Source organism: Rhincodon typus, chromosome 17 (genome assembly GCF_021869965.1).
Source record: "Rhincodon typus isolate 14 chromosome 17, sRhiTyp1.1, whole genome shotgun sequence".
Taxonomy (NCBI): domain Eukaryota; kingdom Metazoa; phylum Chordata; class Chondrichthyes; order Orectolobiformes; family Rhincodontidae; genus Rhincodon; species Rhincodon typus.
This window is the reverse complement of record NC_063348.1, coordinates 27,293,159-27,316,936: the sequence shown is the minus strand read 5'-3', so window position 1 is coordinate 27,316,936 and position 23,778 is coordinate 27,293,159. Positions and strand designations below refer to the sequence as shown.

At 39.2% G+C, this 23,778-nt stretch overlaps 1 protein-coding gene across 1 annotated transcript; it reads right to left on the bottom strand.

The window, feature by feature from the left end:
- Window positions 1-4,637: 4,637 nt before the first annotated feature.
- On the bottom strand, window positions 4,638-22,636 carry LOC109926750 (nuclear receptor-interacting protein 3). The gene is made up of 7 exons (XM_020526610.2): window positions 22,357-22,636; window positions 19,860-20,042; window positions 13,952-14,034; window positions 10,052-10,191; window positions 7,544-7,596; window positions 6,427-6,518; window positions 4,638-5,275 (listed from the first exon to the last, which is right to left on the bottom strand). Exons 1-7 carry the CDS (start codon window positions 22,528-22,530, stop codon window positions 5,266-5,268), a joined length of 735 nt encoding a protein of 244 aa, XP_020382199.1. The 5' UTR covers window positions 22,531-22,636; the 3' UTR covers window positions 4,638-5,265.
- Window positions 22,637-23,778: the final 1,142 nt, after the last annotated feature.

The window sequence follows — 23,778 nt, the reverse complement described above, 5'->3', positions numbered from 1 at the left end:
TGAGCAGAGCTCAAAGCATATAAACATAAAAACCTATTCAAACAGATCTGTTTACAAAATCTTACTGAATTACTGGAACATGCCTGAATTGTTTAGTTTTGTACATTTAACACAAATAGGATGTAATTCTTCTATCTTAAAAAGTCACAGAACTATACGAGGTACAAAAAAAAAATCTATACCACAAAATACTTTGTTTTCGTTACAGGTAGAAAAGGCCAACGGTGAAAGAGACAGGCACTCATCATGACTGAAACTACAGCTGGTCTCATTTATTATAACACTGTCGTATAATGTTTTACTTAAATTGAATATTAATAATACAAAAGAATTCTCTTAAATTTTTATCTCACAATGAAATAATTAACATTATATTAATATTAATACGATTTCAACTGAGTTCTATATTCTAATTGGATGTTACAACAAAATTAAAGAGGAAAATCTGCCACTGATCTTTGTATATTTATAAACATGCTTGCTAACAATAATAGCTAACTAAAAATTTATTGTCTTGCAAAAAGATAGTGCCAGTCATTGGGTTGCTTTGGAAAAACTTGTATCTGATTATAAATAGTTAATATTAGTTTCACTTACAGCTCCCATTCTAACTCCATACATCTATTAGAAGCTAGTTCAGTCCCAAGCACTTATCGCAAGTTCATCAGTCTGAGCACTATTTTCCCATTATTAAAAGTGGACAATAAAACTGCTGCATGATGTATAGAAGACTGAAATCATGGATTTTCTCCACCACAGGTCTTCACCTCTGCATCGTTGTGAGTCTCTTAATAGCTTTGGAGTCCCTTGTGGACTCCAAAACATATTGGAGTAATTCAATTATTGTTTGTGGTAGAGCTAGTCAACTGAAAAACATTAACAGGAGTTGGAGACACATTATCAACATTAAACTTCCATCTCCCATATGCACAAATGTAGCCAGATACTTGTAAATGGCATGTTAATGTCAAATAAGGGGAGACAGTAGCTTAATTGTTAAAGTCAATGGACTTGTAATCTAGAAATCTAGACTAATGTCTTGGGACATGGGTTCAAATCTAACAATGATTCCAATCTCACTTTGAATTCAATTGATCAATCTGGAATGTTAACAAACAGAATCCATAATGCTAATTATGAAACTATCATTGATCGCTGTAAAAACCCAAGTGGTTAATCAATGGTCTTTAGGATAGGAAATCTGACATCTTTTTCTGGTCTGGCCTACCTCTGACTCCATAACCACAGGGATGTGATTGATTCTTAACTGTCCTATGAAATGACCTTGCAAGCCATTTAGTTCAAGTGTCAGCAATGCCCACATCCCATGAAAAAGAACAGAGAAAACTGGTTATATACAGTAAACTACTTGAAAAAGATTATGAACAAACAGAAATAGTTTAAATAAGAGGAATTGCTGTTAATGATCACACCAAAGATCCGATATTTATGGAGCTGAAAAGGGAGTGAGCACTATAATAACTTAGTTTATTATAATTAGGGAAAGTGGCATAGTGCTAATTTTTGGAACCATTAGTGGCTGAATCCTTAAAGACATAATTAACAAACTATGCCTTTAGCAGCTGATGAGAGAACCAGAGGAAAATCATGTTTGACCTTGTCACCATCAATCGACTGTCACAGGTGCATCCAGGAACAGAGAGAGTGACCACTGCACAGTCGTTGTGGTGTTTTCATTAAACTGAGGACACTCTCCATTGTGACACTGCCATCATACTAAATGGACTCAGAACCGATCTCACAATTCAAAACTAGAACATCCGTGAAGGAGTTATGAGCCATCAGCAACAATCTACAACCTCATGACCCCAGAAAACCTATTACCATTGAGCCTGGGGATTGATCCTGGTTTAATGAGGAGTATACAAGAACCTGCTAGAAAGGCAACACTAGGCGTTCATAAAATTGCGATGCCAACCTATTGAACACAAAGTTTAATGCTCATGCTCAGGGAAAGAACCTGAATGCTTTGGAGAGAACCAGAACAAAAAAAAAATCAGATCAAAGCTCTGAAGTCTTGTCACATCCCAGTTGTGAATAGTAATGAACAGAAAAGCAATTTATGGAAACAGGAGGTTCTATAACATCCCCATCTTCAATAATGGCAAAGCCCAGCACAAATGCAAGAGATATGTTTGCAATAATCTTAATCTGAAGTGCTGGATAGATGATCCAACTTGGCCTCTTCCTGAGATCTGCTGCATTACAGATGTCAGTTTTTAACCAATAAGATATATTCTGCATAGTATTGAGACACAGCTGAACTCATTAGTTTCAGCAAAGCCAATGGGTCTCAAAAGTAATGTAGCTGTAGTGCCAAAGATTTGCATTCCAGAACTAATGTGCCCCCATCCAAGTTCTTTCACTAGAACTACATCATTGGCATCTATTCAACAAAGAAATGTCCTGTCCACTAAAAGCAAGCCAAATCAAATTCAATCAATGACCTCCCCTTCAGTCTACATTCAATCATAAACAAAATTTTGGAAGGTGTAATCAAGAATGCTATGAAACAGCAGCTAACTCATTGATTGTCTACCTTTAGTCAGTTTCGGTTAACCACTCAACTTCAGAGTCAGTAATATCTGGGTCAAGCACAAAAATGTGTTCCAGAAGTGAAGGGTGAGTAACTGCTTTTGACGTCAAGGCATTTGTCTGAGTTTAGCATTAAAGATTCAGGGAAAAGGTCTCCATTGGCGGGGGTAATATCAAACACAAAGATAACTATGGTTGTTGAGACCAATCATCTCAGCCCTGGGGCATTGGGGCTGGAAATGTTCAGGGCAGTGCTCTCGGCCCAACCATCTTCAGCTTCTTCAATGACCATCCCTCTATCATAAAGTCAGGATATTCATGGCTGACTTCATTGGTTAATCACTCCTTAGATTATGAAACAGTCTGTGTCCATATACAATATATGAATAATGTCTAAACTTGGGCTTATAAGTTCAAATAGCCACACTGTGCCTGGCAATAACTATCAATGGTAATAGGGATTCTAATCGCTGCTATTCAATGGCAAGACTCATCACGTCTGGAGGTCGTCAAGATAGCCATAAAAATATGGCACTATGGCAGTTCAGAGACCGGGAATTCTGTGGGAAGTAACTCATTTCCTGACTCTCCACATCCTGACCACCATCTACAAGGAGCAACTCAAATGCAATGGAAACGCTCCATTTGACCTGATGTATAGCTCTAAAAACCCCCAGGAAGCTCAACACCATCCTGAAAACAGCTGTCTGACCGATAATCCATCCAAATCATGAAACATTTGTTCTGTCCATGCAGGATCACTGTTCCATCTTCAAGATATACTGCAGCTGTTTACCAAAGCCTTTTTGATAGCACCATGTTTGACAGCAAGCTCTACTATCTGAAACAACAAGGACAGCAAACATCTGGGAACACTGTTATTTTCAAAATCCTCTCAAGTTTACATACCGCTCTAACTTGGAAATAAATTACTGCTCTCTATCATCACTGGATTAAAAATACTGCCTAACACCATTTTGGCAGCAGCTCAAGAAGATAGCTCACCTCCACCTTCAGAAGGGCAATAAGGAACAGGCAATAAATGATGCCCATCTTGCCAATGATGTCCACAGCCCATGAATAATTTAAAAAGAAAACAAAAGTTAAACAGCAAGCTGATAAAACATGTCCTTCAAACATATGTGCATATATTGACCAAAGTATCTTTAGTCAGTAAATCAAGAGTAAAAGTCACATTATCAAATATTGAAATGCACCAAACTACGTGATACCTATTCTAATTGAAAATGTCATGCATATTGTTCTGATTAATGCCAGTGTCTGGCTAATCTAAAATCAATCCATCTTAAAAACATAAATACTCACTGACCAATTATCCCTTCAATGCAGAAGTACAAGGAACTTATTCAATACTTAATTATGACCAGACCATTATTCACCACTGCCTTCCCACTCTCCCCAACTTAAGAACTGGCTGGCAAGTGGTGCGATGGCAGGAGACATCACACCTATCATCTTTCCACCTACGTTAGTACTTTACCAGCAGTGGTTAGACCATTTTAGACTCTTATATGGCCAATTAATAGCCACTTGATGACTCTTGCCATCTCAACTGTTATTTTATGAGTGATGCAGAGGAAGATCATATATGACAAGATGCCATATACTTTGGTGGCCTGCATACTGGAATTCCCCACTTTGTTGACAGTGCCCAGTTCTGCTCAAAGCTTCCCAAGACAACCAAAGATCAGGAAATAAATATGTGTTCAATTTCAGGATACAATCCCATATTTTCCCCTCCCTTCATAATACTATAGTCTGCATATCAGTAAACTATGCTATCACATGCTACAGTTATGGAACAGTTTAAGTTCATAGTTTGTGTCAGAAGTGATCAGAATCTACTGATGATAGCAGTGAAAGACCCAAGTATATCAGTCTGTTCAAGGTGTGTGCCTTATTTCTTTAAGGATTATATTAATATTCTCAAAAAACAAATGTGCAGCTGTTTGTCATATATCATGCCAATAATTGTTCTATAATTCAGTATGTACTTTATAAGATTCAACGTTTGGGAAATACAGATGGTATGTATAGATCACACAAGAAAAAGTGGCCTTATTTTGATAGCAGAAAGCTTTTCAACGTTTAAGGTATGGAATTCTACACAAGTGTAGTTCTCACATGCAATCTGGATGATGCTTACACTTATAAAAGATGTCTTAAAACATCACGATGTAACATTATTTCACTTATTTGTCATACTGTAGCCAGTATCAAATGTCTATAGTATATAAATGTATGCAATAAAGTCAGAGACTATAGTATATCTTAATGTATAGTGAAATCATCAGGATCGCAAGTCTGAGCAGTAATAATGTTAATCTTTCACTTTCACAGAATGCCCAGGTGAACTAAAGTTATCGCATAGAACAGATGATATTAATTTGTAAAATAAATTATATCCAACACTTCTACACAAAGCACAGGAAAATATTCTTTGTAATTAATATTGTACTCTATGCAAATACGAAACAATTAAAATTATATTTAATTGATAAACTAAATGCTCGGGAAATTTAACAGCCAAGGTGTTAATTCTGAATAATGGTACGGCTGAAGAAGCAAGATGGGTAATTTGAAATTAGAGAAGAAATATACTGTATATTTGGTCATATTTGTGCACTAACCACTGAAGAGCATCTTTGTAATTGACTGCCACTCAATTCAGCAATTTTCATCTGTAATTTATGGAGAGCTGGATTTAGAAAGACAGTAATTATTTATTAGTTTAAAAGACAAAATTCAAGCATCTTTTTAAAGAACATTTTTAAACGTAAGCTTTCAGATTAAGGCAGTGGTAAATAATGAAATTAGATCTAATTATTTTTGGATTCATACAAATGTTGCTGAGAGTGCTATTTCACACCAAGAAGCAAGCTCTGTCCTTCTTCCTGCATCAGGCATGTCCCCATTGCACACTATCTACAATAAACACATTGATATGCATCTTTCAATTCTTGGCATATTTTTGTGCACATTCTTACAATAAGCATAGCCACATGTTATTTCACTTCATTACTTTCAGGGTATCCTCTACAACACAGTTAGCTTCTTTCCTTTCATTATTGAAACCATAAGCAGGTAGAGAGGATAGAGTTTCCAACAAATGGGAGGAATGGTCAGAACCATCTGCTAATAGTAGTATGTGACATGAACTTAGTGAAATTCTTTTATAACTTAAATCCAACTCAGCCAATATGTACCATCCCTGTTAAGTAAGGGCTTAGCATCAACCCATTCTCCTGCAAAATGCACATTTTCCTAACAAAATCAAGACCTTCATGTAGTTTTCGTCAATGGTTGATTACTCAATTAATTGAAATCCTATTCAAATGCCTATGTTGCTCCCGTACACATACGTACAGATTGTTAACAATGCTGACATATAGAATTTACATCATAATATAAAAAGATTATAGTAATAATACTATTTGACCTTATGCAAGTTTATAAAATCATGAGGGGCATGGATAGGGTGAATAGCCAAGGTCTTTTCCCCAGGGTAGGGTAATGCAAAACTAGAGGGCATAGGTTTAAGATGAGAGGAGAAAGATTTAAAAGGGATTTAAGGGGCAACTTCTTCACACGGAGGGTGGAATGTGTATGGAATGAGCTGCCAGAGGAATTGGTGGAGGCGGGTACAATTACAACATTTAAAAGGCATCTGAATGGGTATATGAGTCAGTAGGATTTGGTCCAAATGCTGGCAAATGGGACTAGATTAATTTAGGATATCTGGTCGACATGGACAGATTGGAGTGAAGGGTCTGCTTCCATGCTATACACCTGTGTAACTCTATAATGCAATGTAGTTTTATGCAGACATATTACTTTTATTGCACTTACCAGATTTCAATGTTGTCAGTTCCTAGAAATGGAATCTCGTCTTTTTCCTTCTCTCCAAGGATTAAATATTGCTTTTCCATGTCAATGATGCACTAAGGATAGAGTAGACAATACAAATAGGACTCAGTGGGTACCAAGTTCCTGGATGCCAAATGGTGAACTTGAAGGCAGGGTGATAGGGATAAAAAAACCAGCACAACTCACTAGTGCATTTCTCCTGCAGGGAAGTTACCCGAAGAGGTCAGGAACACAAATTAGCTTGCTACTGAGTGGAGGCAGGCAATTCATTTGCATGCTTAGGCCCTAATTAGGGGTAATCTAGGCAAACCACAGTTTACCTATCTGTAGCACCCTGTGAGGCATTGCAGGAAGAGGTTCGAGAGCCTGTGCACTCCTATTAAGACAGGTATATACTGCAGAGTCAGGTTTAAGAACGCATGGCTGCCTTGAAGTGGAGATACCTTTAAAGGATAGGCTCATTAAATTTTTTAAGAGAGGGTTTTGTTGGGGCTGTGGAAGTGACCTTTCCTTCTCTGGACCCTTCAATGTGATTTTGAGCCTTTTGGCCCCAAGATGCTCCCAAATCTGCCACAGGTCAACTGCTGAGATAGCCTTTCTGCTGTTGGCGAAATGGTCTCTATTGGACATCTAAATTGTCCTTAATTATCTAACTGCCCACCTACCTCCAATTAGCAACAGCTAATCTGCATTCTGGTCCACATCTGGGAAATGACCTGGCATTAGGAATGTGTCACTGAGACATCCTGACACCGAACATGGAAACCCCACTATTTTGCCAGTTTCTCCACCTACAAGCCTTCCACCCCATCATTACAAAATTTTTGTCCTTTTTTAACTTCTGTGATACAGCACACTAATGTAGCTGGGCCCCTCAATCCATGATTTCCCTCAGTAACATCAACATGTCCTGGTTGAGCTGTCAAGACTTCAGAGCTACTGACCGTCTGATTAGAAATCCATTTCCAGGAAAGTAGCTACCAGCAAATGTGGACTCAAGACTCCCATTTACCTCAATGTCGGTGCTTTGAACCCACAGAAAAATCCTGCCCAAAATGTCTCATATAAACCCACAAGAAAATGAATTATGACATTTTACCTTCAAAGACCTCAATGTCTGTAACCCAAGGGAAAGTGTATTTTTGTCATCATCTGTCAAGAAGGAAAATAATTCAATGTGAATTGTCTCACAGCAACATCATAACAATTAATTGATTTCAACCAATGTTATCATACTAAATTAAATGTTATACTGCTCAATATCACACAGAGGATACAGAAGCTTGAACACACATGTCAGCAGGTTCAAGAACAGCTTCTTCCCTGCTATTATTAGACTGCCGAATGGACCTCTCTAATCTCAAATAATTGTTGATCTTGCTAATGTTGTTCTTGTTTTGTGCACCTCCTGTGAAGCCCTACTATCGGTCTGTCCTTGTTTGTTATGGTCTGCCTGTACTGTTTGCAAAACAAAGCTTTTCACTATGCTTAGGTACATGTAACTACAATAAATTAAATCAGTGAGGTAGGTTTCTGCACTTTAAAATGTGTAAAGTATATATATAGTAAAGAGAAGAAAACATTTTAATTTGAAGCAGAAACTTACATTGAATTAGCTTCTAGGCATGAAAATGATTTCTGTAGTGTTTCAGGGTGAGGTGGTTTAAAGAAATTATTGATTACAGCGTTTTCCTCTTTAACTATCTCTTACTAGGTATCCTTTCTGGAAAGTATTATTTCACAATCGCTGGTGGCTATTCAATACCTCACATAAAGGGCCATTTTTCATGAGCGAGATTAGTTAGTGAGTGGTTGGGAGCATAATATTCAAACCTCTACCTTCCCTAACTAACTTTCACATGTTTCCATCAAGAGTCATTGATCAAAAGCAGGACCTTTACTAATCCCACCTCTCACCACAAGAATAACCTTCAAATCAAGTGCAACATATTTGTTGATAACATGGTTGCAATAGCTGCTTTTGTATAAACCAAGAATGAACAACTGGAATTTTTGGACTACATTGCTCTGTACCATACCACTGATCCCTTAAGGAAACAGCAATTCAATTTAAAAGTTCAAGTTCAATCTGAGCAGAATATTACAGTCTTTTTTCCTGTAGTATTAACTATAGAAGTTCTAACTGAGGATACAAGATGCTAAGGGGATTGACAAAATAGATGTAGAAAGGATGTTCCCTCATGTGAGACAATCCACAATGAGAGGTCATAATTATTAGGACAGTGGGTAGCAGATTTTAAAAAAAAATTAAGAGAAATTACTTCTCTCATAAGGTTATGAATTTGTGGAATTCAATACCCAAAGTATTTTGGATACTAGGATATTGAGTAAATTTCGGGAGGAGGTAGACAGATTTTTAATTAGTAATGAGTTGAAAAGTTATGGAGACCAGGCAGGAAAATGGAGTTGAGGCTAAGATTAAATCAGTCATCAGTCAATACAGTGTGGAGCTGGAGGAACACAGCAGGTCTGGCAGCATCAGAGGAGCAGGAGAGTTGACGTTTCAGGTCAGGACCCTTCATCAGGACTGGGGAGGGTGAAGGGAGCTGGGAAATAAATAGAGGGAGGAGGGGTGGGGCTGGGTGAAGGTAGGTGGGATGGATGCAGATAGGTGGATGCAGGTAGGGTGTGGTGGAGACTGGTCAGTGGGAAGAGTGGGGTGGATAGGTGGGGAAAATGATGGGCAGATAGTGTCAGGTCAAGAAAGTGAGGATGAGTGAGAGGGTTGGACATGGCATGAGGCCGGGCGAGGGGGTGGGAATTTTGAAACTGGTGATTTCTACATTCAGGCCATTGGGCTGTAGGCTCCCGAGACGGAATATGAGGTGTTGTTCCTCCAGTTTGCATGTGGCGTTATTGTGGCACTGAAAGAGGCCCAGGACAGACAGAAATCAGCAATGATCATATCAAATGGCAGAGCAGACTCGAGGAGCTGAATTGCCTACTCCTGCTCCTAATTGTTATGTTCTTATTATCAGCTAAAATAGTGCGCCTTTCTAACAGAGAGTGATGTTAAGCTTCCTTCAGCTTGACTGGCATAAACTTGTTGGTCATTGATTTGCAGAGTTAGCTAGAGCCAATTGAAGTTCCAGTTCTAAGTAATAGGTTTAGTTCTTCAGTTACCCAGTAGGCCCAGTTGACTTGTCCTGCTCTGGAGTGCTACATACCCACCTGAGTTAGATAACAGAATACAAACTCTGTAATAGAAGACTGACAAATATCCACCTTCCCATTCATTTGATTCCCCTGACACTCATCACCTTATACAAAAGAATGTGCATTTCATGTTTTCATAATTTGTGTGTATTAATATGGAGTGTATACATGCAGAGCTATAGAATATTAAGGCAGTCTCTGGGTCAGCTGGATGAACATTCAATTCCTAAAAGGTATATAAATTGAATTTAATATTTATGTCATTATTTGTCAACTTATCTTGAAACCAAACTGTTACTTATATACTAAAAATCTGCTATAATCTTTGCTTGGAGGTGTAGAAAGAATATATTCCATATAAATCTAAGACAAAGCGGTAAAATGTAGAATCACATGAGAAATTATGTATAAAGTAAGTTTGAAAACGTACCTACTACGGCTGCTGAACATTCAATATTGAGTTGTCCTAAAGTAATTCCAACATTTTCTATTTGTCCTGTGACCTTTGAAATAAATGGCATTCCATTTTTTTCAATGTCATCCTTCTCTGTTTTCACAAGTTCTTTCAACCTATAAATGTAAGGCATTTTTGGTTTGCTTTCAAAATAGTAATTTTGAAAATGAGAGTTGGATAACATTTGCAGGGTTTTTGTGATTTGTTTAGTTTAGATTACAGACAATTTAGACAATATAAAATTGCCTTTATCAACAATCTCCTAAGTCAGGCCCTCACCATCTGCTGAAACAGAACTAAACAAAGCTATCCTGCAGAACAATGGCTATCATGATCAGATCACTGATTGCTGTGTATCAATCATATTTGTAACTGGGCAAAGATCACCACTTTTGAATCCAAAAGGTACCCGATATATTTCAAATCACCCCAGCAAGACAAAGCATCTCAAAATTTTGAATAACAGGCTGAGCAAGATATTACATAGTGTTAATATGCAATGGCCATATTGGTGGTACTTTCTACTGACAGGATGCTGCTAAAGGTCAGTCCAAAAAGACTGCAGAATTGAGAAACTCTACGTATGAATTTCAGTATTGGTGAAATGCCACGTACATAGGCTGCAGGTCTCAACAATTGGCTTATTGAATCAGTGTGTTCCTTTGGCTGTTCATTATAGATAGTACTCAACCAGCCCATTCTTGAAATTCACAAAACTGCACCATTACATGTGCTTCTGTGATTGAGTAGTACTTGTTGAACAATCCTGTGTGCTAATAGCTACACTAACAATTTAAAATCATCAATCAAACTTGTAACAAACTGTTAACATTTTGGAAGTAACATCCATTCATACGCAGGGATCTGTTCTCTACAAACAAAAGGAATATGTTTAAACTTTGCGCCAATTTTGAATCAGCCAGGAATTTGGGGTGCTTTATAATTCCCGATTGCCTTCTCCATGTCAACACTTAAAAAGTGTGTTGACTTATCACCCAATCAATATAATTTTCTCCTGTAGCATAAATTATTGTAATCATTTGAAAGTTGGCCTGGTGATTGCAAGACATAAAGCTTCAGCAACTTGTCTTGCAATATCCAAGTTCTGTACTATCAGGATTTTTGTTCTGTTTGGAAGGAGTGCAGCAAACTAAAACTGAGTTGATACTTACATTAAGACATATGGACATTGAATGGAGATTAGAGAACTGAGGTAGTTTAGTTGGCAAAGTGAAGACTTGGCAAAAACAATATTCAAGATTCTTAAGGGACAAAATTGGATGACGAATGGCAGATGGAGTTTAATTTAAATAAATGTTAGGTGCTGAATTTTGGAAATGCAAATTGGGGCAGGACCTATACACTTAATGGTAAGGTCCTGGGAAGTGTTGCTAAACAAAGAGATCTTGGAGTGCAGGTTCAAAGTTTCTTGAAAGCGGAGTCCCAGGTAGGAAGGATAGTGAAGAAGGCGTTGGGTATGCTTGCCTTGATTGGTCAGTGCTTTGAATATAGGAGTTAGGAAGTCATATTGCAGCTGTACAGGACATTGGTTAGGCCACTATTGCAAGTGCAGTTCTGGTCTCCCTGCTGTAGGAAGGATGTTGTGAAACTTGAAAGGGTTCATAAAAGATTGACAAGGATGTTGCCAAGGTTGGAGAGTTTGAGCTACAGGGAGAGGCGGAATAGACTGGGGTTATTTTCCCTGGAGCATTGGAGGCTGAGAAGTGACCTTATAGAGCTTTATAAAATCAGAGGGGCATGGATTGGATAAATAGACAAGGCCTTTTCCCGAGGGCAGGGGAGTCCTAGAGGGCGTAGGTTTAAGATGAGAGGGAAAAGGTTTAAAAGGGATCTAAGGGGCAACTTCTTCATGCAGAAGGTGGCGTGTGTATGGAGTGAGCTGCCAGAGGAAGTGGTGGAGGAGGGTACAATTGCAACATTTAAAAGGCTTCTGGATGAGTACATGATTAGGAAAGGTTTAGAGGGATATGGGCCAAATGCTGGCATATGGGATTGGATTTATTTAGGAAATCTAGTTGCCATGGACAAGTTGGACCGAAGGGTCTATTCCGTGCTGTATATCTCTATGACTCTATGACTCTATTGATCCAATAATGTTTAAGATCATTGCAAACTCTGTACTCAACAAACATAACCTCAAGCTTAGAGACAGAATATACACAAACTCCCCACAGCAGCTTGTAGAATTTAAACTCATTCAGTGAAAAATCTGGAACTGAAAGGTGGTCTCGGCATTGAGGACTGTGCAAACATCATTGATTGTCATGTCACATCTGATTCATTTTGGGGAAGGAAATCTACAATTGTTACCAAGTCTGACTCACATTTAGCTTAGATCCACAGTAACGGGTTGACATTGAATTGCCTTCTGAAATGACCTGGTAAACCATTCATTTCAACAGCAATTACAGATGAACAATAAATGCTGAATTTGCTAGTGACACTTAAATTCCATGAAAGAAGAAAGAAAGAAAGAGTTTAAATGTAACTAGTCAACAGAGATAGTAATGAACATGAAGCAGAGGAGGCAGATGGCGTGGAAAATTTTAAGGGGCAGTTGTGCAAAAATTTGGGAGTGAGATATTGAAAGTTCTAAAGTTTTTGGAACTGACCAGATATTCTGTGGCTAATTTGTTTAGAATAATCCTATAGTGTTCAGTTGTCTAAGGTTGGCAGCAGCTAGATAATTATTTTATGGTTAATTGCATCTCTTTTACTGTTATGAAATTTGGGTGCATCCTATTTCACTGCCCTTTGCCTTTATGCCTTAATTTTTTCTTTAGGAAATCATATAAGTACAGTAAATTACAACATAACAGGTTCCCACTCATACTTTGGCCATTATAAAGAACAAAGAACAGTACAGCACAGGAACAGGCTCCTCGGCCCACCAAGCCTGCACCAACACGTGATGCCTTTCTAATGGAAAAAGCTTTTCACTCTACGTAGTCCATGTACCTCTATTCCATGCTTATTCATGTATCTGTTAAGGTGCCTTTTAAAAGTTGCTATTGTATCCATCTCCACCACCTCCTCAGACAGCAAATTCCAGCCACTTACCACCCTCTGTGTAAAAAAAATGCCTCTCATATCTCCTTTCAACTTTGCTGCTTTTACCTTAAACCTATGTCCCCCAGTAATTGACATTTCTACCCAGGAAAAAGACAATGATTATCCACTGTATCCATGCATCTCATAATTTTGCAAACCTCTATCAGGTCGCACCTCGGCCTCCAATGTTCAAATGAAAATAAACGAGTTTGTCAAAGTTCTTCTCAAGTTTGTCCAATCTCTCCTCACTCCATTTTCCACTTTGATTTACTGTTAAATTAATTAATGTTGTGAAGTGGAATACCAATTTTCTACTAAAGTCGTTCATGGAAAAATCAAAATCAACAAATTGCATTATCATGCTGTATTGATCACTTAATGAAACATATGCTACAGCAGATAGTTGTCAGTTTCCATTCACTTTCCCCCAGTGTTTGTAATAACTATTTTATTTTTAATTTTCTGAATGTTATTTCACCACAGGAATTTATCACAAGTTCCATTATGTCCTCCTAAATAGAGTTAGCAAATGTAGAATATTATTTTTGAGGCACTGTTGATGGAATTGCTCCTTTAAATGTGTTTTGAAAGATGGACTTCAGCTCGAGTTATTTGCCTTCAGCCCGTATGTCTCATTATTACATTCATCTGCACTGATGTCTGTAAATTCACACTAAAGCTAGTCCCATCTCATCATGTGAGAAAGAAATCGCTGTTCTGACTGATAAAACAGAGTTTAGTGTCTGCAAACTTAATCAGTATCACACTGGATGAGAGACATTTTAGTGCTGTAGCGTTACCTACCCTAGTTTATCCACACAAGCAGATGAGATGAGATTATATCGAGAGCCAGTGTCAATTCGCACTTTCATCTCTCTTCCAGCACACTTAAAAAATGAAACAAAAAAGACTGAGAATTTTCCGAGATGCATTTAAAATTGTATTTGTTACTATGGAACTGCATGTAGACATGGCCTGCAACATAGACCAGCAGTTTGGTGAGTAATAACAGTGTTAACAGTGTTATAACAATCTTGCTAAATTGTAGATCAAGAGTACTCAAGGTTTTATAGCAGAGGGTATAGTGATTGTTACAAGGTGAGCCATGTAGATGTCATAGAATATGAGTTCCCTGACTGGGGCTGTTAATCTGGTCCAACCAGAGAGTTCTGGCTGATGGGTAAGAACAGGTGTGTTAGACATCTGTTTACTCTGAGAGATGGCTCTGAGGGAGCTGGATCAGTGTCCAGGACTCTCCACATGTAAATAACGGGTGACTTGATGATGGGCTACTGGCCTCTGTGGAGTTATTTCAGAGGCAACGAGAGTGGGATTTGCTCCTGAAGTAAGTTGCTAACAATAGTCTTTGAGTTGGGGTAAGAATTTCTGGCATCATGCTGTTATTTGGGAAGTTTGACTTGTTTGATCCTACCTTCGAAGACTGGACCCAGTATGTGGAAAGAATGTGATATTTTATTCAGGGTAAATGATATTGGGGCAGATGAAAAGCAACGAGTAATTCTCCTGACAGCTTGTGGACCCACAGCTTTTTTGGTTATTAGGGGCATAATTTTTCCCTGAAGCACCAGATATTGAAACCTTTCAAGAGTTGACGGATTTAGTTAAGGAATATTATGACCCCAAACCTCCTCTAATTCTCAGATGCTATTGGTTTTTCTCAGGAATTTGAGAAACAGGGGAATCCATGTGGGGATTTTTGACTAGGTTAAGATGACTGGCAGAGGCATGTGACTTTGGTTTAACCCTTAATGAAGTGCTGCGATACGGTTTGGTATGTGGGTTTAATGATGTAATCATGCAAAAGCACCTACTACCTGTAGCCCAAGTGGACTTCAAACAGGCATTACAACTGGCTTTATCATTGGAAAATGCGGCAAGTGGAGCATGTGAGTTGCATTACATTCTGATGGAAGTAGACACCCTCGCCAGTCTGACTGTGTTTAGGTAACATTACATGAGTGAAGGCAATTGCATGGCCTCACTGAGGAAATATCCTGAACAGAGGGACTCTAGGTTAGTCCACAGCAAAATCCCAAAACAGAGCCAAACCTCAGCCAAATAGTTAAAATTTTCTTCAGGATCTGGGCAGGCAAGTCATTGTAGTTATTGCCAGTATGTGTACTCGGGACAGCAAAAGGGTCTCACTGAACCTAAATTGAGTAAGATAACTCATAGGCCTGTATCCGTGAGAGTGCATGCAATGGAAAGTCCACCAATACCTTTTATGGACATAAAATTCATTATCCTTTATCCTTTATTCATTAACGGGATGAGGGCTTTGCTGGGTAGGCAGCATTTATTACCCATCCCTAATTGCCCAGAGGGCGGTTGAGAATCAACCACATTGCTGTGGGTCTGGAGTCACATGTAGGCCAGACCAGGTAAGGAGTTTCCTGCCCTAAAGGACATTAATGAACCAGATGGGTTTTTCTGACAATCGGCAATGGATTCATGGTCATCATTAGATGGCAGATGGTGGAATTCAATTTTTTAAAATATGGTGAAACCATTGTTGATTGTTCAAAAAACCCATTTGGTTCACTAATGTCCTTTAGGAAAGGAAACTGTCATCATAAATTTATAATAATAACAGACCACAAACCCATGCTAGGTTTACTTAAAGAGGAGAAGACAGTCCACGCATAGCTTCAGGCCAAATTCAGTGATGGACTCTACTACTAACTCCGTATAATTACAAGTTGGAGCACAATCCAGGTGGCCAAGTGGCAAATGCAGATGTGTTGAGCCACCTCCTTTTGTCAGATACACCACCAGTGCTACCGCCACTGGAAGGGTCTGCAATGGTTTTAAATTTTCTGGACACACTTCGAGTCACAGCTGACAATATCAGACTTTGGACACAGAAAGATACGGTCCTGGCAAACCTGAAACAGCTGGTGGTGACAGGGGAAACCAAAGGGCTGTTACAACAAGAATCTTTTTCGACCTGGAGAGACCAGATTATTAAAGAAGACGGCATATTATTATGAGGAGCAGGAGTGATTGTCCTGAGCAAAAGTTACCATCAGATACTGGCTGAACTCCACCAGGGTCATCCAGGGGTTTCCAAAATGAAGATGTTGGCAAGAAGTTATGTCTGCTGGCCAGGATTGGATCCAGACATAGGGGCATTGGTGGGGCAGTGCCCATAGTGCCAACAAGAATAAAAATTCCTAAGAGCAGCTCCCACACATTTGTGGGATGGCAGGTAAACCTTGCACTCGCTCACACGTCGATTATGCAGGTCCTCTCATGGCCTCAATGTTTTTAGTTATTGTGGATGCTGGATGTGTATAAAGTTTATTCATCAAACACAGGGATGACGATAGAAAAACCACAGCCTTCTTCTGCAATACATGGACTCCCACAAGTGTTGATCACAGATAATGGGCCTTCATTTACAAGCAGAGAATTTGAGCATTTCCTAAAGTACTGCAAGGCATTTGACACATAAGGACAGCTCCATACCATCAATTAGCCATTGATCTGGCAGAAAGACCAGTCCAAACTTTGAAGGCAGACTTGAAGAAGCAGCCTACAGCTTCTTTAGATTCCAAACTGTCCTGGTTCCTATTTGATTATAGGACCACCCCACATGCAACTACAGGGATAGCTCTGGCAGAGTTTCTAATGAGGAGAAGACTCTGCACCAAGTTAAATCTGATCTTCCCAGGTGGGAGGGTGAAACAGCATCAGGAGTGCCAATGCCAGACACTAGACTTTGCTAAGCGAGAGACAGTTTACTTCAGGGGACGAAGTTTTGTGTAGGAACCATGGGAATGGCCCTGCATGGTTAAGAGTTATGGTCGATGCGAGGTCAGGTGCAGTGACATATAAAGTTTGGGTAGGTGTTACCGTCCTGAACAAGCATATGGGCCATTTGAAAGTTGCAAACTCACAAACAGTGTGGGAGCAAAATGTGCCTAGCTCATTGATAAGCCTTTCTGACTGTTCTGGTACCTGTGGGTTTTCTTTCTCCATCAAGTATTGAGGATACTTCAGAATCTGAGATGGGGATGGCAGATGTCACTGCCTTGACGCCTTTGCTGCCTGAAGAGGAGAATGAATTTCTTCCTAGACACTTTAGGTGCAGGAGGCAAACTACTGTGTGTTACATGCTGTCTGTATCAGAGGCAGAGTTGGAGGAACCTGACCTGGTGCTAAAACACCCCAGGAGGAACTGCAAAAATAAAAACCGTCTATGTCCTTGGACTCAGAGGGGGAGAGATGTACTGATTGTAATGAACTCAGCCAGGTGGACCTCATAGAATATGAGTTCCCTGATTGGGGCTGTTAAACTGGTCAAATCAGGGAGCCCTGGCTGACAGAAAAGTCAGGAATGTCAGAGGTTCTGTTCACTCTGAGAGCTGGCTGAGGGAGCTGGATCAGTGTCAAGGGCTCTCAATGTGTAAATAAAGGATGACTTGGTGATGGGATACCAAGATGGATATGGGCCAAACACAGATAAATGGAACTTGTTTAATTTGGGAAACCTGGTCGGCATGGACATGTTGGACTGAAACATCTGTTTCTGTGCTGTATGACTCTATTCTATGACTCTGTCAAGTTAATTCAGAGGGGTGGATTCATCTGCCACAACTAGTGAGTGAAACATGTCAGAATCAGCATTTATTTTTGAAGTGGTTGTCAACCTTTTCAGCACATATGCTATGTAACTGAGTCGATTTCCATTCTGTGCATGCACCATGATGAATGTCAGCAGAGACTACCTTTAATAATAGATACCGAGATTCCAGAGGAAATTGGAAGCATGGATGTGAAAATTTCGTGGCACACTTCTCACCTTGCAGCACAGTACACCTACTTAAACCACTGCTGCAGATGTAGCATATCTGGACTTCCAAAAGGCATTTGATAAGGTGCAGCACAAAAGGTTAATACACAAAGTAAGATCAGATGGTGTTGGGCTAGTACTTTAGTTTGAGTAGAGGATTGGCTAACCAACAGAAAGCAGACAGTCAGGAGAAAGGGATCCTTTTCTGGTCAGCAAGCTGTATGTAGTGGGGTGCCACAGGATTCAGTCCTTGGTCCCCAACTGTTTACAACCTATATTAATGATCTGGATGTAGGAATATAATGTGCTGTAGCCAAATTTTCAGATGACACAAAAATAGGCATGTAAACAAGTTGCTATGAAGAAATAAGAAATTTACATTTAGGATAAGTTAGGTGAATAACACAGATGAGTGTCCGGTTATCCACTTTAGTCCGAAGAATAAAAAGACAATGTATTATCTAAATGGAGAGAAACTGCAAAATGCTTTGGAGCAGAGGGATCTGGGTGTCCTTGTGCATGAGTTGCAAAATCTAGTATGCAGGTATAGCAGATAATAAGGAGGGTTTATGAATTTTTGGTATTGATTGCTGGAGGAATGGAATACCAAATTGCAGAAGTGTTGTTGCAAGTGTACCAGGAATTGGTGAGACCACATCTGGAGTACTGCAAGAAGTTTTGGTCCCCTTACTTGAGGAAAAATGCAATTACACTGAGCCAGTTCAAAGAATATTGATGAGATCAATCCAGAGATGAAAAGCTTGGCTTATGAGGAGAGATTGAGCTATTTAGGCCAATGCACACTAAAGAATAGAAGAATGAGAGGAGATCCAATTGATGTATGTAAAATGCTAAAGGAGATTGAAAAGTAGATAAAAAGTGGATGTTTCCTTTTCTGGGGGCAGTCTAGAATGAGAGGCCGTAGTATTAGGCTAAGTGGTGGCAGATTTAAATAGACATGAGCAGAATTTACATCTCTCAAAGGGTCATGAATTTATAGAATTTAGCATTCCAGAGTATGAGTGGCTCGAGGACACTGAATAAATTCAAGGAGGAGATAGGCAGATTTTTAATTAATAATAGTTTAAAGGATTATGAGGAGCAATCAAGAAAGTAGACTGAGACTAAGATAAGATTAGTTTAAGTGGCACAGCAGGCTCTTTGGACAGAATTGCCAATTCCTGCCCCTAGTTCTTAGTTCTTATGTGAGATTGTAACAAATTTTGGTCAGGCAGAATTTTACTTAGTATTTAAACACTGGGACTTGAGCGTTTTGGTGACACTGTATGAAGTATGTCCTATTGTTACTCTAATATATCATCTTTACCCATTGAGTTTTCTTCCTTGTAAGAGTAAAATACTGCAAGTGCAGGAAATCTGAAATAAGAAACTAGGAAAATTCAGCAGATCAGGCAGCATCTGTGAAGAGAATTAGAGTTAATGTTTCAGGTCACAGATCTTTCATCAGAACTGAACTCAGTTTCTCTCTACAGATTTAGCCAACCTGCTGAGTTTTTCCAGCTTTTTTTTTTGTTTGAGTTTTCTTCACTAATCCCTTCAGTTCTAAATGTGGTTATTTCCAGTAGGTAGACCTTACTGTTACTACCAAGCAGACATGAAAACAATTTATGCAATAACTTATAAAATGAGGATTGAATAAATGGATGCTACAAATCAGACCTTTGATATATACACAAGGATCAATGATGCAAATGCACCAACATACTCTGCAATAGAATTTCAAGCATTATTTTAAAAATGAAAAATGTGGTTTATCTAGTTATCTTTACACATTGATGTAAATTAAACAAAAATATAACCATTTCTACAGATGGCATCAAGTTTAGACATTTTGGTTGAATTATGTTATACTCTTTGTAAGGAACTGGCCATTACCTTGCAACGCACGAATATTAGGTCCTCTTCCTGTGTTATTTTGTGATGTTCTTGTTTAGTTTGATGAAAGATTATGTTCTGAACTGGAAATGAATTATTAGAAGGCCATGTCTCTCGATTGTTGGCTCGGAATTTTGACAAGTTGGTTTCTAGTAAACGTCTCTGCAAAATGTTATGTGGTTGCTAAAAAGACAATGTTTAAGAATACAATAAAGTCATGTAAGAACAATAACATTGACATCCTTAGTATTTATCGAGAATTATCATGCGAAACAATTTTGCTGATTTAAAGGATGCTTCAACATTCGACTGTGACAGGTAACAACGACGAGTCCAATACATTCTTTCGCTTAGACTAAATTACCGGTATAGGCTAAAACTAATTGTCACTTTTCCTAGCCAAGGAAAGAAAGTGTTGAAGAAAAAACACTTGAGGTGAATATTTTCCCAAATTGTGCATTGATACTAAGCGAGGCTAATACCACTCGCTGTTATTATGACATCAGAAAGCTACTTCTGGTGTTCGCATGCGCGGTTACACAACGAAATCTTGAAGTTGCTATCAGAGATAGCCTGCTCTTGTACAGGGTTATCATTGATAGTTCCAGCATTGAGAAACATGCTATAGAGTGAACGTGGGGTACTTGCTTCAGCGAGGTTTCTTTAATTTGATTGGTCAAAGAACCTCACCATTCCCTGTCCCATTCACACGTGGCACAGATGTACGGGCATCGTGCTGGATCAACAACCAGGGTGCAGCAGCTCGGAAGCCCAAATACATTTTTGGCAATTGTGAGCGATGTACGCGAGCATCACTATTGCCTTTGACCTCCTAAATTGAAACTTGTAAAGCCATTCGAATAAGGAAAAGGGCGTAGGGCTTGCCTGCTTCGGCAAAAATATGGAATGTTTTCATAGAACGTTATCACAAAGAAACAAGTCATTTAACCCTTCAAGTGCACAAAAAAACTGTCCTCGTTGTCCGTTAATTCCATTTAAATTTATTCTTCTATTTAATAAAAGTGATGGATTTTACTTCAACAAGGATTTGTGGCAGAACATTCCGCATTCCGTCCATCCTGTCTGAAGAATATTGGTGATCTAACATTCCCCTTTTGCGATTGTTTTAAATTTGTGCCGGTTAAAATGCTGAGGCAAGTCGTTTCACATAAAATAATCCTTAATCTATCATGCATGTATCATTTTGCCCGGAAACGAGGTAAGCCAAAAAGGTAGTTTGGGAAATTCTAAATGTATGGTCTATGGGTTCTGAAATTATGAGGACTAAACTTCCCAATTACAGTTATTCTAACACTGGAACTAACCCGCTACAAAACTGGAATTTACATTGTGTGGCGTGACTCAATAATTAAAATGTCTTCAGCTTTGCAAATAAATAGATGTCATGTGCTAAAAAATTAAAATTTATCCAAAATTACCTGGGCAAACCACACATATATAAATGAGTTGTCAACCGAATATGAAATCCGAATTGACATTCTGAGAATAATCTTAAACCGACTCGGTTTCACATCCATAGGTCACATATTAAACTGTAATGTTTCCATATATAAAATTGTAGTTCCAGAATTTTTCACGATATGAACGCTAAAAGGGTTGTGTCTTTAAAGAGTGGGTCGGTTTGCTCGACCCTGTTCTGAGCACGATCCTTACTCACTTCCCTCAGGAAAACGCCCCCGGCTGATTGGTGTAATGGTGGCTGTGAGTGACGCCCGGTTTCTGTCCCCGTCAGATCAATTCTTGCACACATTGGCGTAATTTTAATTTCTGGTGATAATGTAAACCGGTTAACATTGAATTGGCCGCCCGTTCTAAACCTCTGCCGATATTTAGCAGTGAAATTCAGCACTGGACAGCAACTGAACTCATCCAAAGTGTAGAATAAACACTGGGACATATACAATAGCGAGTATTTCTAGAATATTCAAAAGAAAATAGTCACCGTCAGTGCATCAATAGATCAGCTAATATTTAGTTTATCCCAAATGAAGTTCCACCACCGCCCCCATACCGTAACGAACACTTTAAATATGAGAGGGCTTTCGAATCGAGAATCTGATCGCTACTGAAGTGGATGTATTACGGTTTGTTCCTTTCCTAAATGACGCGCGCTGCTGAAAAAAAAATGTGCGAAATGGGAGAAGTTGATTTAGTAAAACCAGTGGTTCAGAGACTTCTTATATTTCAGAACTCAAACAACGAATCACAGAAAACGATTTTAAATTGAATTTTATTAAGATCTACATTTAATACTATGCCAGCACCTCACAGGACTACTTGTGAATTTTCCGCCCGGAGAAATGGAGAAATATCGTTGTTTAGGCCACTTCAAGTGCTTATGGAGTGTAAAATCCTCTCCATACCGTCCACATATTGTGAAAAATACCAGCAACAGGATGACTATTGATGGACAATAACATCCCCTTACTGGTTACACAGCGAATGTGTGCTTTCCTAACGTTAGACAGGCACTTACGGTTTCTTTGGAGGTTCCCAGTTTCTTGAGACCATCCAGAGGCAGTAGATCCGCCGAATCTTTATGGATGAACTGTACAGCTTGTTTCATCCGCCTCTGCTGACGGAGAGAGGCAGCCTCTCGGATATCCATTTGCTGGCGTCGGTTTTCTTTCAGGATATCCGCGTAAAACATTCCCCGCACTCACGAGAAGCGTGGCCAGCAAGCAACCATGGGCAAAAAGGAAAAACGCAAACAGCTGCCCGAGATCATTAAAACCTCCCGATCGAAATGAGAAGCTTTTCTGAGGTGGCCGCTTTTAAAGGGCCGCGCCTTAGCCTCCTCTGATTGACAGGAAGGTGCCAGCACCCCCAGAGAGTACAGAAGGCAGTGCTCGAGAAATACCTTTTCCCAAACAAGCTCCTGCTCCTTACTTATACTCCACGGAAAGTGGCACAGGGAAGAAAGGCTGCTGTCCTATTATTCTGGCAATTTTCACACTGATCTGCAGCCTACACACTGCAGCCAGCTCAAGTTCCTGCTAATTCAAGCAGGTCGATGTATAATCCAGCTCTAGGTGCTGTCAGTCTACAAAGGAAATACTAGGACAGTTTCACACGAGACAAAACAGTTACTTTCTCATTTCAAAGTTTGTCTGATGTGTGCGATTTTTGTGAAATATTGCATTTAGCATCCTGGGCTCATTGGAATACGATGTATTAAAGCAATTTACAATCAAATAAATAAACTATAAATGTAGCCACTTGTTGAACCTCTGTTGCGACTGATCACTTTCAACAAGGACTCCAAACCTCGATTAATAGCTGCAACGATGATACAATGAAATTGCAGGTTTTGGAATGTTTAACAAAAGATGAAAAGAATTACTGAAAAACAAAACACAGAGATATATGGTATTATGTCCTTTAAATAGACAGTCAATTTTCTCAAAATAAGTGCAAAATTATTCTGAGATCCTAAGGGCTTACTTCTTTTCCTTTCTCAGTCCCAGAACTGTCTTCCACTGTGAAAGTAATTCTGGAGACCTTGCCTCTAATGTGATCTTCTCAAACCATTTTTTTCCCGTGATCTTGCTTAAAGCTTGAAAATAATCTTAGCGCCAGATGGAGTGTGGATAGGAGGTTAGAGCTGTAAAGATTTGTGGAACCAGTGGGGGTGAGGTAGATTTATGAAGAGTGGAGGTTCAAAAGGTGGGAAGTTGTGTAACTGCAAACATCTAGTTTTCCACCTGCTTTTTTTATACAGCAGCAATCCATCCTCAAAGGTCGCCCCATGAGACTGTACTACCAAAAGAAAACATGTCAGGGTTTTTGAAAGGACTTCCCACCTGTTAGCATTCAGTCTGATCTCAGAAGCCATTGCTGCCTTGGAGTTCACAACCCAGCCTCTTCTCACGTCACCATTGGGGTGTTGCTACCCAAT

Excerpts from the sequence above, each read along its gene's own strand:
- LOC109926750 (XM_020526610.2), bottom strand. The coding sequence starts at position 22,530 with ATGTTTTACGCGGATATCCTGAAAGAAAACCGACGCCAGCAAATGGAT. Across the intron at positions 20,043-22,356 it reads TGGGAACCTCCAAAGAAACC|CAACCACATAACATTTTGCA; the intron begins GTAAGTGCCTGT and ends TTGTCTTTTTAG. Across the intron at positions 14,035-19,859 it reads TAATATTCGTGCGTTGCAAG|TGTGCTGGAAGAGAGATGAA; the intron begins GTAATGGCCAGT and ends TCATTTTTTAAG.